Below are 14,452 nucleotides of genomic sequence, written 5' to 3' on the forward strand. Positions count from 1 at the left end.
CCGCAATTGCTGGGGACACGGATTTGTTATCCATGGCCCTCCCAGAGCCCGCAGCCCGGCGCTGAGGCTGGACTTTCACGCAGAAAGCTCTGCCCGACGCTTCCTTTTATTTATTTACTTGGTTGTGGAAAAGCCAGCCTGCCCGCTGTCACCGGTGCCGGCTCCTGCTGTAGCTCAGGGTGCTCCCGAGTTTGTTCTTAATGAGCGTGGGCTGCGGCTCTGCTGCCTGGGAGTCAGGAGGAGTGATTGTGATCTGAAACGCTCTGCTTAATGACTTCTGGAGCTCCAACTGATCTAACTTGATAGCTTACAGCTAGGGCGTCAGGGCACTGCCATTCACGCTTTGGGAGAGGGGGAAAGTACTCTGGTTTTATGAAAAATCTCTTTTGTTTTCTGTATTTTGTTTTTGAAGTCTCAATACTGGCTTCTCAAAACAAAAGAGGATGAAAGTCGCATGTGCACTTTGCTTGCTTGCTCAAAGGCTTTTCCCGAGCTCAGTGCACTTTTGGCTGTGTTCCTTATGCATGGTTCCTCTGTGGTTTTCTCTCTTAGCTGCATGTTTAAGTGGGCCCGCATGCAAATGCTTGGCTAGTATAAAACTCACGGGTGTTTTTATTAAGCGATCCTGTTAAACAGGTTCGTGGGGGATCACAGAAAAGGGTGGCCCGGTAGTCTGTCTCCAGTCAGGTTGGGAACAGTCCAGCACAAGAACAGCATTGTTGTGTGCTCGGAGTGACAGTCTGCATCGCGGACTCCTTTGAGTGGATCAGCTTAAGGTGGAACAGCGATGCTGCTTAACGCTGCCCTGTCCCGTGTAGGCAGGCCTTGCAATTGACCCCCAAATACTTCTGGTAACAGCCTGGAGTCGTTTGCAAGGCAAACGCTTCACCAAAGCTGAGTGAAGTAAATCACTCACCGTCCTTTTGCTACCCTTCTGCGGATAACCGTCAGTCTGATATTTTAGAGTTGGCTGTGGAGGTGTGCTTGTGCTCATAAAAGGCTTGTCCTTAACAGCTGCCGTTGCATGATAGCTTTTTCTGGTGAGAACCCTGCTTTGTGGCCTGAATCGAACCGCTTGAGCTTACTGCAGACGCGTGGCCGTGAGGTGGATCCTGTGCAAAGCAGTTTGGACAGGAATTGATCTGTGTAACAAATAGAGGAGAGGAAAAACTGCACAAGAAACAAAAGGCAGAAACAAAACAAAAAGTGGAATTGCTTTCAGGTCGCTGTCCTGTGCGGGGAGGCTTTGTGCCCCTTTAAGAAAAGGGGACGGAGGGAGGTAGAGGGGCCATAAAGCTGTCCCCGTGTCCCAGCTGCAGCAGAGCTTCCAGAATCGTGCTGGGCGTCAGCTGAATTGGGGGCTAAAGTGAATTGTGCGTGGGGGGGCTTGGGGGCGTGCTGTAACGAGTCCCGTTTACATGTAGCATTACTTAGAGAATATAGATTCCTTTTAATTTTTGAGGTTACCTACCTTACCTACATGGTTATACTTAGTTTATATATTTTTTTTTCTGTTTTTACCATTCCAGTCTTCCCTTCAGAAGACTGTAGAACCCAAATCCCATCCCATAGAACACCAGCTAATCAAAACGTTACCTGTCTGGGCAAAATTAACTCTTTTGCTTATTTTTTTAATAGTAAAACAGTAAAAAATCGTATTGCTGGCCAAGCTGCAGCTTTCCTGTACTTATTCAGGTTGTAATAGCAAACTTTGTACTGTGACCACGGATTCTATTGTGGGTCAGTTACCTTGAGCAGCTGCCCAAAAGCTGAAGCCCGAGTGACCCTTCTGAAATAAGATCCCCCTGTTGCTGTAGGGATGGCTGGGGAGGTTTGAGGTCTAAGTGAATGGGTGGTATTACCTGTATTGTCCTGTGTCTCTGCGTTCACTGTGATGAAACCTAATAGAATTTATCCCCCCAACTGTAGAGCAGCTGTGTACCTTATTCCCCTCAGATGAAGGCCTGACTATTGACCTGAAGAATTTCCGGAAACCTGGTGAAAAGACCTTCACTCAGAGAAGCCGCCTGTTTGTGGGGAATCTGCCCCCAGATATTACAGAGGAAGAGATGAGAAAGTTATTTGAGAAGTATGGCAAGGCAGGGGAAGTCTTCATACACAAGGACAAAGGCTTTGGCTTTATCAGGCTGGTGAGTGACTTGCTCCTTAGGCATGTTTTTGTGGCAGTGACCTGCGCTAGAGGAGTGTTGCCAACTGGAAGTAGTAAATGCTCAGGTATCTGCAGATAATGAAGCCCACTGTTGATTTTAAGTGACCTGGATTACAGTCACGGGTCAGCTTCTGCAAGTGATTTGTCTAGAGCCTGGTATAGGAAGGAACGCGAATTGGGACAGCTTGTGGCAGGATTTCTGAGATACCTGGTAGAGGTATTCTGGAGTCAGCTGAGAGAAGGAAAACACGAACCTGATGCTGCTACAGACCAGGTGGACATCTGGAAGGGTGTGAACAAGATGTTTCTGTGAAAGTAGATAATCACACGGTATTGCTGGGGTGATGAGTGCTCTTGTGGCAGGGGAGAATCTCCAGGTGACCACGCTGAAGTGTGGCTACGAGGGAGGCGGTTACTGACAGGGTGTCGTGGTTCTCAGACGTTATTGGCTCAGGTGCTGCATTTCTGAAAGCCCCAGTGAGAGCGGCTGGAGAATGAGGTTTTTAAGGTATTTATTTTCTTAAGAAAAAAGAGCAACTCATTCTGCAGCCTTCATATACTGATACATCTGATAGATAATGATCATTGCTTAGTTTTCACTGGCTGTGGGATTAGGCTTATGTCCGATGCATTTCTTTTTCCTCCTCCAAACTTTCTATGTGTGTTCAGGTAAAGTCACGGATAACGGAGAATAGCTGTGCTTGCTTAGGGCATTTTTTTAACACGCTGTGGGAGGTTTATTTGTTCCTCTCTATGAAGTACTTGTCCAGGGAAATACGCTTGTGACTGTTGTGTAAGTAGCTGATTGCTGCATTGAGTTTTAATGATTACTTTTTTATCTTCAGGAAACTCGCACTCTGGCAGAGATTGCAAAGGTGGAATTAGACAACATGCCTCTCCGTGGGAAGCAGCTAAGAGTGCGTTTTGCATGCCACAGCGCATCGCTGACAGTCAGGAACCTGCCTCAGTTTGTGTCCAATGAGCTCCTGGAGGAAGCCTTCTCAGTGTTTGGCCAGGTGGAAAGGGCCGTGGTTATTGTGGATGACAGAGGACGATCCTCTGGAAAAGGCATTGTGGAGTTCTCAGGGAAGCCTGCTGCTAGGAAAGCCCTGGATAGATGTAGTGATGGGTCTTTCCTGCTGACTACGTAAGTGGAGGGCAAGAATTGCTGTGCTGTTGCGTGCAGGCTGGTGGGTGGCGTTGGCTTGTGAGCAATGTTCCTTGGTGTAGCAGGGCACGAGGTGCTTTGCCCAGGGAGAACTTAGCTTCCTTTCCAACAAGAGCGAGTCTAAGCGAGTCTGTGCTGAAACTCAGATCTCAAAGCTTCCTTCTGGTAGGGTCAGAGTGTAAGGCTGCCCCATAAGCTCTTCCTCACTAAAGCTGCCTTAGGGCAATTAAAGCAGCTTTTAAGAAAAGCTGTTTCGGAGACCCCTCCATACCACTGGCTGGAAACAAAGCTCGGGTGTGTTAATTGTGCACCCTGAGTCTAGGGATGGGGCCGCACTCCAGGGTGTGCTGCTGGGTGGAGTGCTGATCCACCCTCTGGGCACGAGGTGTCTGGGAACCATTTATGGTCTGTTGGGACTGAAAAATACTAAAGTATATTTTGTATGCATGCTCTTAGAATTTAGAAATTAGCAATATAGCCCCAATTTCAGGAAGTGTTCTATTATTAAAGTAATTTTTTAAGCTTTGTGCATCTCGCCCCTCTCCTTTTTGGGGAGGGGCTGCATGTGGCACGGCAGTACACAGCACGTTCAAGTTCAAAAAGCAGCTTTTTATTTTTTCATTGCTACTTTCATGCCTGAGAGTCTCTGGGAGTAGCCAGCAGTGCTCTGCAGTAGGGTTGCTGCTAAGGAGCTTTTGGGCTACCTTAGCTTCTTGGGATTATTTACCCCGTGCCCTTTTGCTGCCTCAGAACTATACAGCCAGAAAGAATCATGAATATTTGCAAAGTGAGCATGCAGAGCTAAGCACTGCCAGCGTGTAACCGAGCACCTGGGGGCAATGTTCACCCTTTGGCTGTCTGCGCATCAGCTTTGACATCTGGGACAGCAAAACAGTGCGTTGCTGATTTCTACTTGAGGTTTGGTTTTGATTGAAGTTGTTCTGCTTTGTCCTCGTTTGTGACAGTAGCAGATAGATAAACTGTTTGGAACAGACTGGGTCACACTGGAAAATGAGGCGACTAGTAACAGAATGCTTCACGTTAAAGTGAAAAGCTGCGTTGTGGACCCTCAGCCTCCCGCGTCCTGCCTTCCTGTTGGAGTTTGGGCATCGCTTGCTCCTCGGCATGGCGTGATTGTTTCTGTCACTTCCCCAGCTCTGGCAAATGGATTGAGGAGCCAAAGCTGAGTTGTGACACTGCTTCGTGCTGAGGATGTGCGCAGTGTCAGTGCTGTGCTGGGGAGTTGAGGCAGAGATGGGGACACTTGTGCTAAATAGCTTGCTTTGCACACAGAAGCACACACGCTCAGTGTCTGTACCAGAGGATTATTTGGGAAATGGAGGCAGGGCCCACCAGGAACTTGCAGAGCACTGCTGTCTGGCAGTAACAGGAAGCGGTGGTCTCACCAAGAGAGTACGAGTGATACAGCCAGGGACCTCCAGTGAAGAGCAGTGTTACTCCTCACTGGAGATCGTTGTAAAAAGGGATTGAGCAGCCTGTGGTTGGTCATGAAGCAAGGGAGGAAAGGGATGAAAAAACAGACTCTGGTACTACTGTGCTGTGCAGATCCTACTCCAGGAAGTCACGTTTCCAGTGAAGCTGTTAATTTAAACAAATAACTGGAAGCATTCTTATTTCAGTACAGTTTTGGTTTGGATTCAACAAGGATTTCAGTTAACAGTTCAGCTCCTAGCCTAAAGAGGGAAAAAACACCGTTAAAAGTAATTACTGTTCTCACTGCTTCAGAACCCTGGCTGCACTCAATTTCTTTGAGCAGTGCTAAAAGCAGAATTGCATAGGTTCAGACATAACACACAGGCTTTTCTACACTGCAAGCTCATTCCTGAGTTATCCTCAAAGCCCCTCATTTTTTCTTCACAGATTCCCTCGGCCTGTCACTGTGGAGCCCATGGATCAGTATGATGACGAAGAGGGGCTACCAGAGAAACTGGTCATCAAAAACCAGCAATATCACAAGTATGTGCCTGCCATACGACACGAGATGAGACTGCCTGGGGGATCCGGGGTATTGGCTAGTGCCTGAGCCTTAGGAGGGGGGCTCATCAGTGCTTCTAGAGGTCCTCCTTTTTTTCTGGAAATGTGACCTGACTCCAGAAAAAGAATTGCGTACGCTGTTCCCTTGAAATTGGTTAGCTGAAAGAAAGCAGTGGTTCTGGATCCACTCTGCTGGGTAAGGCTGGCAGGCTCCACATATTTTGTTGTAAGCGTTTGTCTGCTTCCATTGTTGGGATACAAATTGGTGTCAGTTTGAGATAATGTGTGCTTTCCCCTTGCTGGGATGAGAAGCTGAAACAAAAGATGGAAGTTACGTGCTCGAAGCGTTAGGGACAGTCTGTGGAGGAAGCAGACTCGAACTCGCAGTGAAAATGGTACGAGGGACGTGAACGGCAGTAAGGTATCGCAGAGCTCGCCAGGTATAAGGCCAGGGTATCTGAGGGCTTCCCGTGTAAACAGCTGTTCTGTGATGAGAGCGGTGGGCATTAGTACGCCATGTGAGGTCATGAATCCTGCCTGAGGTAAGGATGAGAGCTTCAGGAGCCCGGAGGCGGTGTTAGGAGTAGTCACGTGCTCTGGGCATAGGGGCCGCAGAGATTAGCGAGGTGAACATGCGTGAGTTTGGGCTGGGTGTGTTTCTGGAGTGAACCTGTTCATGAGATGTGCGGCAGGAGCTGCTTCTGTCAAGAGTATTTCTAAATGTCTTTTGCCCGGTATCTTGGTGTGTTAGGAACACAGTGACACTGCTTGGTGTGAGGGAGGACAGGACACGGTTTTCTGTCTAAGTTTCTCCTTTCAGTACAATGCATCCCGAGGAACAGACAGGGTGGTATCTTAGGCACAGCGATTTGTGCAAACAAGTGTGCACGGTGATTTATTTATTGCAGTGAGATGCGTTTCTAACTGTCAGAAGGATCTGCCGTTGCATTTACACACACACTGTATTTTTCTTAGATCCTCTTTGCTTTGTTGAAGCATTCACTAGCTCTTCCTTGCTTGACAGGGAGCGTGAGCAGCCTCCTCGATTCGCACAGCCTGGCAGCTTTGAGTATGAATATGCCATGCGTTGGAAGGCTCTAATAGAAATGGAGAAGCAGCAGCAAGAACAGGTAGACCGCAACATCAAGGAAGCTCGAGAGAAGCTGGAAATGGAAATGGAAGCAGCTCGCCATGAGCACCAAGTTATGCTCATGCGGCAAGGTAACAACCAAAGATGATCAGAACAGGGCCCTGCAGCACCCGGCGCGGGTGGCTCAGCGGACTGGCCAGAGCCCACTGAAGTTGAGCTGTGGCATAGCTGCTTGACTTTTAACCAGCTGTGGCAGCAACCAACAGACAGATGTTGCTGTGTTACTGGAGGCTCTATTATCTTACTCTCTTGTGTGGTGTGGTTCTAATTCAGGAATTGATGAGAGGTGGTAGGGGGAGACAAGTCGGATTTTATTTTTTTAACTTATCTTTTATAGATTTAATGAGACGCCAGGAAGAACTGAGGAGGATGGAAGAATTGCATAACCAAGAAGTACAAAAACGTAAACAGTTGGAAATCAGGTAAGGTGGCAGGTTCTGAAGCTGTGAATCCATAATGTTACGGAACGAAGCGCTTCTTCACTTCTTCAGTTAGTTCACTTATTGTTCGTGGTGACAATTTAATTGCTACCTTAGGAGTAGCTGTTGGTTTGGGCCTTTTTGTTCATAGGGAGAGTGTATGCTTGGTTTCAGATGGAGGAGTTAGGAGTTCCTTCTGCTGACACTGAAGGACACTGACTAGTATTTGTTTTTTCACAGTTCTGTGTCTCAGTTTAGCTCCTTGACCAAGGCAGATACAAAAGTCAGAATCTGTGCAGTGGCTTTAGGGCTGCAGGTTGGGAAACCCCATTCTAGCATCTATCTTCTCCTTCAAGAGGTAACTTAGTCTCAGATTTCTCTCTCCATTCCAGCTCTTCCTTGTCTCAGGGTCATTGTGAGAAGCTCCAGGAAGATCTCCAGATTACTTCTGTAATACAAGGGGCTTGAGAACTGTCTGGCTTTTACGCATTATATGCAATATAACGTAGTCAGCACGTACTTGAGAGTGGCTGTGTATGTGGTGTGCCCAGGTTGAGTTTTATAATGAACTCCTTAAAATTCAGTGTTGAAAATGTCCTGCTCGTAGACGTTTGCTTTCATCATGAGGTACCTGAGATTTCACAACCTCAGCAGGATAATGTTTTCAAAGTTGTAGGTTTCCAAAACAAGAGCCCACTAGGCAGCACTGCAACACCCTGCAAGTGATCAGTTTGTGTTGTGCTGAGCATCCTTGCCACTTCTTTGCAGGCAAGAGGAAGAACGCAGGCGCCGTGAGGAGGAAATGAGAAGGCAACAAGAAGAGATGATGAGACGCCAGCAGGAAGGCTTCAAGGGGAACTTCGCTGATGCGGTATGAATATTCCTATTTTCCATTGCATCTGGACACAGATAGCAGATTTTTTCTCTTCCCCTGCACGGGACTTCCAGTGGATGCTTAACATGTTAGCTGAGGGACCCTACACACACATTCAATGCATTTACAGCCAGTTATTGACTTCTGTCTGTCTTAATAATATTTTGTCTGGAAAATGTAAATAACACAGTTACTGTCCCACTGCTGTTCCTGTAGGATCCTCAGTGGCTGTCTTGCTGTTTAGAGGAATATATGCTAACTAATTATATTCTAAGAAGAGCAACAAAGACATGCTCTTCTGAAGTACTATTGCAGAGCCCTGTTGTGGTCATACACCCAGCTGTATCCCTAGCCTGCAGTTGTCCTTAGTCTGCCTCAGGTGGAATGATCCTCGCTTGAGGCACTGCTGCAGGCACAATCATTTGCTTGTACTTGAAAGTTGGTGTTGGTCAAGTATTTCTCTGGAATGCAGAATGTGTGATAGCCTGCTTTTTAATAGCAGTAACGCTAAGGCCAGTTCTGTAATGAGCTGTTTACAGTTCATTTTTGGTCCCAGCAATTTTCTATTGTGGAAGCAGCTCTTGTGCTATGGAGACGCCATAATAGCATCATTGCAACTGGGTGACAAGTGTTTATGGATATTAGCAAAAAAATGGCTGCTGAGCAAAATAGCTAACTGTAAAGACCAAAGATCAAAACTGTAACTGACCTCTAAATGCAAATATTACCTAGCAGAACTCCTGAGTTCTCTAAATAGTAAGTGCCTTCATCTGATAAATAGTGGCACTGAGGCTACAGGTGAAGTCAAGTGACATCTGTTGTTCAGTTTCCCATCCTGGAAAAGTAGTATCCTCACTGGTGAGGAGGTTACTGCTGCTCAGCAGATCTTTCCATCCAGGTATTGGATAACTCTTCATGCTGCTGTTCAGTAAAATCTGCACGCAGAGCTTTGCGGCTTGATGCTGTACCAGCATTGCTTTGCTGTTGGATGTTGTCTTGCAAAATGAGACGCTTTAAATAAGAGCTGTTTGTTCAGCAGTTAATAGCCATAGCAGTAGCTCAGATTAGCTTTTGAAGTTTACCCAGTAATTCTATCCAGTAATAAAACCCCAGAACTCAATGAATTTGTGTAATTACATTACAAAATACTTGGATCTTTATCATTTGAAATGAGCATCTCTTTTCCAGAGGGAGCCACCAGACATGCGAATGGGGCAGATGGGTATGGGAGGTAAGAGTTTTTTGTAGTCTTCTTCATTCCTGTGCACATTTGTGTCCTTCTCCACAAAATCCATGTGTATTTGAGCAGTTTTATTTTATTAGCTCCTTATTTCAAAACTGTCATAGTAACTTTCTCCCATTGCAGTGGCAGGAAGCTGTCACATGACAGGAAACGTGTGGGTATGAGGCAGTGCTGTACATACGTGGAAGTTCAGTACGAAGAAGGAGGCTGAAATGGCTATTAGAGCCATAACGGCTTTAAGAAGTTTGTAGTGATACAGAAGCTGGTACAACATGTGGTACTAGACCTTGATTCCAGGAAGAAATCTCAATTATTAGATTTCCATATTTTGACTACGTGACCTAGAGTTTGAGGTCACATGCACAAAAGTGAGTGAAAAGACCATCAGGCGTAGTGGTTAACGAAGATAGTGAGCGTTCGAACCTGCTGAGGTTTCAGATAATAGTGCAATGCAAGATCAGTTTGTCTTGACCTGATAGTGCACTGGTGGTTAATTGATTAGAACTCTGTCCCTGAGTATAATCCTGCAGGGAGCTTGCATGGTGTTTTGTGGTTCTGGTTCATGGTTTTCCTGGTGCTTTTCCAGGTACCATTGGCATGAACAATAGAGGAGCCATGGGTGGTACCAACGTCCCAGCTGCTGCGCCTCCTGCAGCTGGTCCTGGAGCTATGATACCTGACGGAGCCATGGGAATGGTAACGTATCTCCATCTGCTTTTTGTGCACACCTTTAAATGTAGATTGTGTTGTTTCCATTGTTAAGCAGGACACTGCTGAAGCTGAGTCTCGTTTGTCTCCCTAAACTTGATGTGAAGTTAATCTTGCCTCGATGTTAGTTGGTATTTTTGAGATTGAACCAAGTCTAATACTTCTTTATTTACTTTGAAGATGCTAAAACCTTTGTTGGAAAGATCTTAGCAATCGACCAATGCTACATGCTAGTTTTTTAAATGGCATATGGGGAAGCGCTTTGAGAGTATCTGGAGTTGTATCTTCCTGTTGGCATAAAGCCAGGCTTTCAGGAATGTTTTTTAAAACAATGCTCTCCTATGCTACAAGGAATTTGGTAATACGTATGCAAAAACGAGTTCAGCTGATGTGCTTAGGAAGTAAGTAACAAAGAATCAGTGAAGTTTATGCTTGCTTATTTGCCTTTTTTAATTTTTACATTTAATGGAATTTTAAACAGAAGCTTGTATTTGCAAAGGGTCTCTGTGACCCTTCTTGTAGGGCAAAGGAAGTTTAAATGCTTGATCAGCAAAACTCAGGGCTGGCATCCCATCTACAAAGCTGTATGACCAGGCAGTTCCTCAGCTTTGCACCGCATCCATTCACAGTCATCCCCACCTTGATGGACCTTAGACAACTTAAAACCTTCATAGGCATGCTCATTGTTGAGTATATGTCACCAAAGAATTATAAAGAGAAAGCCCTAAGGAAAATTCTAACTAGAAATTTAATTTTTAAATACAAGAAATGGAAACCCAGAAGTTCTGCTCATTAGCAATCCTTCTTAAAAGATTTTAAAAGTTGGTTTGTTGTTTTTTTTTGCTTAGAAAACCCAAAACTTGTCTCTGCGTCCTTGATAGTGAGATGAGAAATGAATTTCTTTGTATACTTAATTCCAGTACTGATAGTGAACTGAAATAGGTTGCTATAAAACATTTAGGAGCTGTACAGACTTCATGCAGCATGCTGCGACCAGCTTGCAAAAAGCCCATTTATTAAATTTCCATGGGATTGGAGAGAAAAAATGCTTTTAAGAATACTCTAACTTAAAGGTTATTGAGCTACTGATAGGATAAATTGAAAAATGAGGGTGTTTAGACAGGAACTGTGGTTGCTGTGTTAGAGATTTAGTTGGTGAATGGTGACTGCGTGTTTTAGCTTGTTATAAATGTGAAATGGAGTGTTACTTCATGCTGCTGGAGGAGTTGTTGAAGGTGTCACATTTAATGTGGAAACCAGCGAGCTCAGGGTCTGCACGTAGTGACTGTGGTGAGAGGTAACTTGTCAACGTGAAAGAACTGAATTGCTTGCAGCGATCTCTTACAGTTTTTATGAAAACAATGGAAGGAATAGAAGATGTTGCTGTGAAAGTTGGTGACTGCAGCTTGTAACTTTCAGTTTGGGAGTTTCCTTAGTTTGCAAGTGAAATTAAGTCTAGTAAAGCAAACGATGGGGATGTGGGGATGATCTGGTAGCTGAACTCAGGAGGAGGGATGCCTCTGAAGAATTCAAGCTTTGGTGATGCACAGTTAGGGCTTTGCTGCAGAGCTTCACAACAGATGATGGCTTCTTTGGTGCATATTGATCTGTCAGAGGAGGAAATCTCCTGCAGTATCAGCTACAGAAACAGCAGCAGTCATATTCAAGTTTGTCCTGGAAGTTCATCTTTGGCAGTTCATAGTACTTGGCATAATGAGCAATTTTCCTGCAAACCTTCCTGCTTCTTGCTCTGTAGCGACTGCTTCATGGAAGTCTTTTTGTCATAAAGAACAGTTTTATTTGGCTGTGAGCTTTTTTACCTGAATGTAGAGAAGCTGCGGTTCAAGGAACGCGTACTACACAAGGAAACTTAGGGGGAGAAGGTGCAGAGAGGAACGGAAAGGAGTTCAGATCACTTTGAACTACTACCATTGAGACCAAAAAGCAGTAAGCTGTTTTCTCTGATGGCCAGAAATATGTATGGTTTTTTTTTTGGAAACTCTTTATCCTGGCTAGATGCTTAGTTTGTGTTACTGGATCAATGTGTTCCAGCTTTTTATTCGTTACGTAGCACTTGCTTTGCATGTTTGCTCCAGGTGGTTAGTGACTGCAGTGACCTCCCCTGATGTGACATAACGTGTCCTACAGGGAAAGCTCACAATTGTGTAGAGTTCTTCATCTACTGGGAAGGGAAAAAGATGGAAGGAGTGCTGTGATAGTGCTGTATTATGCTGCAAATAGTACATGTTAATGTAAATGAGTGGATGAAGAATGAACGGAAGCCATGAGCCTGATGTTGAGGGGGAAGGCAGATGCGGTGGCTGTACAGTAGTTTGTGAAAGGACACCTCCACCGTGTATCTGCCTCATAGCTGACTCAGCTGTGAGCAGGAGGTTGGAATAGGGTTCTCCTGAGGTACCTTCCAAGCTGGATTACCCTTTCATCTCTTCTCCGTGCTGGAGGGAAGAGGCTGTGCAATAGCACTGCTCCAGCTGGGAGATGGGAGAGCCAAAGGAATGGAGATGACAGGATACGACCAAGGCGCAAGACGAGTATTTCAGGCTTACCTTGGCGTTGGAGCATTGCGTACACCTGGATTGTGATCCTGCTGTGTTGTTAGTATGCTGCTCCTCGTTTACATTGTTTGGGTGAGGGACTATGGTGGAAACGTGAAATTCCTTTCCCAGACTGCATTTCTCACGTGCTCCACAGCAAGGCACTAGTGTGGAGATGACACAAGCTGTGTTCCAGTATGCTTGACTCCAAACCATGTGGGGAAAGGCTTTATCCTACAGTGCTTAGCTGTAACCGGAGTCCTGTCAGCCTGGTTTTGGGGCTTTGGGGTTGGTTTTGGTAGGGTGGGGGGGTTTATAGCAACATGAACTGTAACTGGAATCCTGGCAGGATTCGAATCTACTCAAATGGCTTTTAACTGCTGTTTGTTCTCTGTTTTTCCTTCTGCCTCTTCTGTGCTCGTCCTCATTACAAGACTCCACCGCCGCCTGCAGATCGCTTCGGCCAGGGCAGCGCGATGGAAGGACTCGGAGCGATGGGTGGGAACCCGCCTGCCTTCAACAGAGGAAATCCAGGGGGGGAATTCGGCCCTAACAAGCGTCGCAGATACTAACAGGATTAAGCTGCCCCCTGCACGTGCCCCAAAGAGAAAAGGAATCTTGGCAGGCCACACAGGGTTCTTCTCAGGGGGTGGATGTTCAAATTAGTTCGTTAGGGCCTGCTTTGGTTAAGCCACTCTAGGACAAGGGGAGTGCAGTCTGACTGGTAAAGGTTTTAGAAAATTTCATGTGGTGCATTCCTATAATTTCAATGTGAAAATGAATTCTGGGAGGCTGCCGTGGTTGTTCAGTAACGGTAAAATCTGGCCAGGACCTCAATGCCGTGACCGTTCCAGGTTTCCTATTTGCAGCTGGAGCCCTGAGACTAAACTAGATAAAATTGTCTTGGCATTTTTTTATTTTAGTGTAGTGTACCTTGCTTAAGAGCACAGGGAAGAAGTCTCTGGAGAACTAGGGCAGCATCTGGGTACTTTGCAGCTCCCATGATTCTGTAAATTTACATAGCTCCAAATGATCCATCATGTAGTGAATTGGGGAGGTTTTATGTTCATTTTTTTCCTTTTTTTTTTTTATCCTAACTTGTAGTTACTCTTTTTATCTGGACCATCTGTTTCTTTAAAGTAGTTGACCGTCATGTGCAGCCTGAATGGCTGGAAGGCTCTTGTTCGGATGAATTTTTTGATAATGTGTTGTATCGCTGTTTATTTTTACTGGTAGTAAAGTACAATCTATTGGACAAAGATACTGTATCTCATGCTGAAGATTTAACTGAAACAAATGTTTGTATAATCTTAACCTTGCCTGTCTTTTGTGTAGAAGTACTACAAGATTTTTCATTTAGTGTAAACTGTTTGAACACAAGCTGTAATTGTCCCACTAACAAGTTTGAGTTTGTCTGAGGAATGTTACAGGAATGCATTATTATTAAAGTGGATTTTAAGCCTTTTTTATCTGGTGTGCTGTCTCTTTTCTTTTTTTATTTAAATGTGTACCTATGGATTACCTGTGGATTGAAGTAAATCAAGCAGCAGATTATGGAGTAAAAGCTGTTCTTGCATAGCTCGGTAAAGAGGGTGTTCCCCGGGAATTTTCGAACAATTCTTATCACAGAATGAGTTTTGTGTTTTGGAATGAGAACTTCAGCATTTAAAACAAGGGAAGTCCTGATGCACCTAGCGTATGTCTGCATTGCAGGTGCAGAGAAGCTAAATGCAAGACTTGTTTGTGAGTCACTGAGGCACAGAGTTCAGTTTGTGTCTGATCTGCATAGTACAAAGTTGTCTCTCTGCTGTGTTGCAGTTGCCTCTGGGTGGGATGCAGACCTTCCTGTAGAGCTCTGAGCTCTGCTGGGGCAGGAAGCTGAGGGATTGTGTCAGTGGTGACAATAACACTTAATCTCACGTAGTACCTGAGGGAATCTGTAAGGACAGGAGTCCTCTGACTTACGTTCTTGTATGGAAGCTTGAGCTGAGACTGGGAAGGTGGGAGCAGAAAGGGGGGAGCTTAGGAAGAGACTTAGGGAGGGGAAAAAGCACAGGAGCATAAGGAGCTGCCTTACAAACCTGAGAAATAATAGGGAAGATGAAAACATTTTCAGGTGCCTGATGTTACCAAAGCAATAGCTTCTAAAAATTAGGAATTGGCCTGTGGG

General features: G+C 45.3%; 1 protein-coding gene across 1 annotated transcript; it reads left to right on the plus strand.

Annotated features, from left to right (window-relative positions):
• The first annotated feature begins 1,872 nt into the window (after positions 1-1,872).
• Positions 1,873-13,751, plus strand: NONO (non-POU domain containing octamer binding). Its single transcript, XM_035324080.1, has 9 exons — positions 1,873-2,150; positions 3,016-3,317; positions 5,220-5,315; positions 6,358-6,554; positions 6,821-6,905; positions 7,671-7,773; positions 8,965-9,007; positions 9,606-9,715; positions 12,717-13,751. The coding sequence occupies exons 1-9, from the start codon at positions 2,070-2,072 to the stop codon at positions 12,852-12,854; spliced, it is 1,155 nt and encodes a 384-aa protein (XP_035179971.1). The 5' UTR covers positions 1,873-2,069; the 3' UTR covers positions 12,855-13,751.
• Positions 13,752-14,452: the final 701 nt, after the last annotated feature.

Source organism: Oxyura jamaicensis, chromosome 4, assembly GCF_011077185.1.
Source record: "Oxyura jamaicensis isolate SHBP4307 breed ruddy duck chromosome 4, BPBGC_Ojam_1.0, whole genome shotgun sequence".
Taxonomy (NCBI): Eukaryota; Metazoa; Chordata; class Aves; order Anseriformes; family Anatidae; genus Oxyura; species Oxyura jamaicensis.

What these genes read in the sequence shown, in the direction of transcription:
- NONO (XM_035324080.1), top strand. Translation starts at nt 2,070, where the DNA reads ATGAGAAAGTTATTTGAGAAGTATGGCAAGGCAGGGGAAGTCTTCATA. An exon ending in GCTTTGGCTTTATCAGGCTG is followed by an intron (nt 2,151 to 3,015) that starts GTGAGTGACTTG and finishes TTTTATCTTCAG; the next exon opens with GAAACTCGCACTCTGGCAGA. An exon ending in AAAAACCAGCAATATCACAA is followed by an intron (nt 5,316 to 6,357) that starts GTATGTGCCTGC and finishes CTTGCTTGACAG; the next exon opens with GGAGCGTGAGCAGCCTCCTC.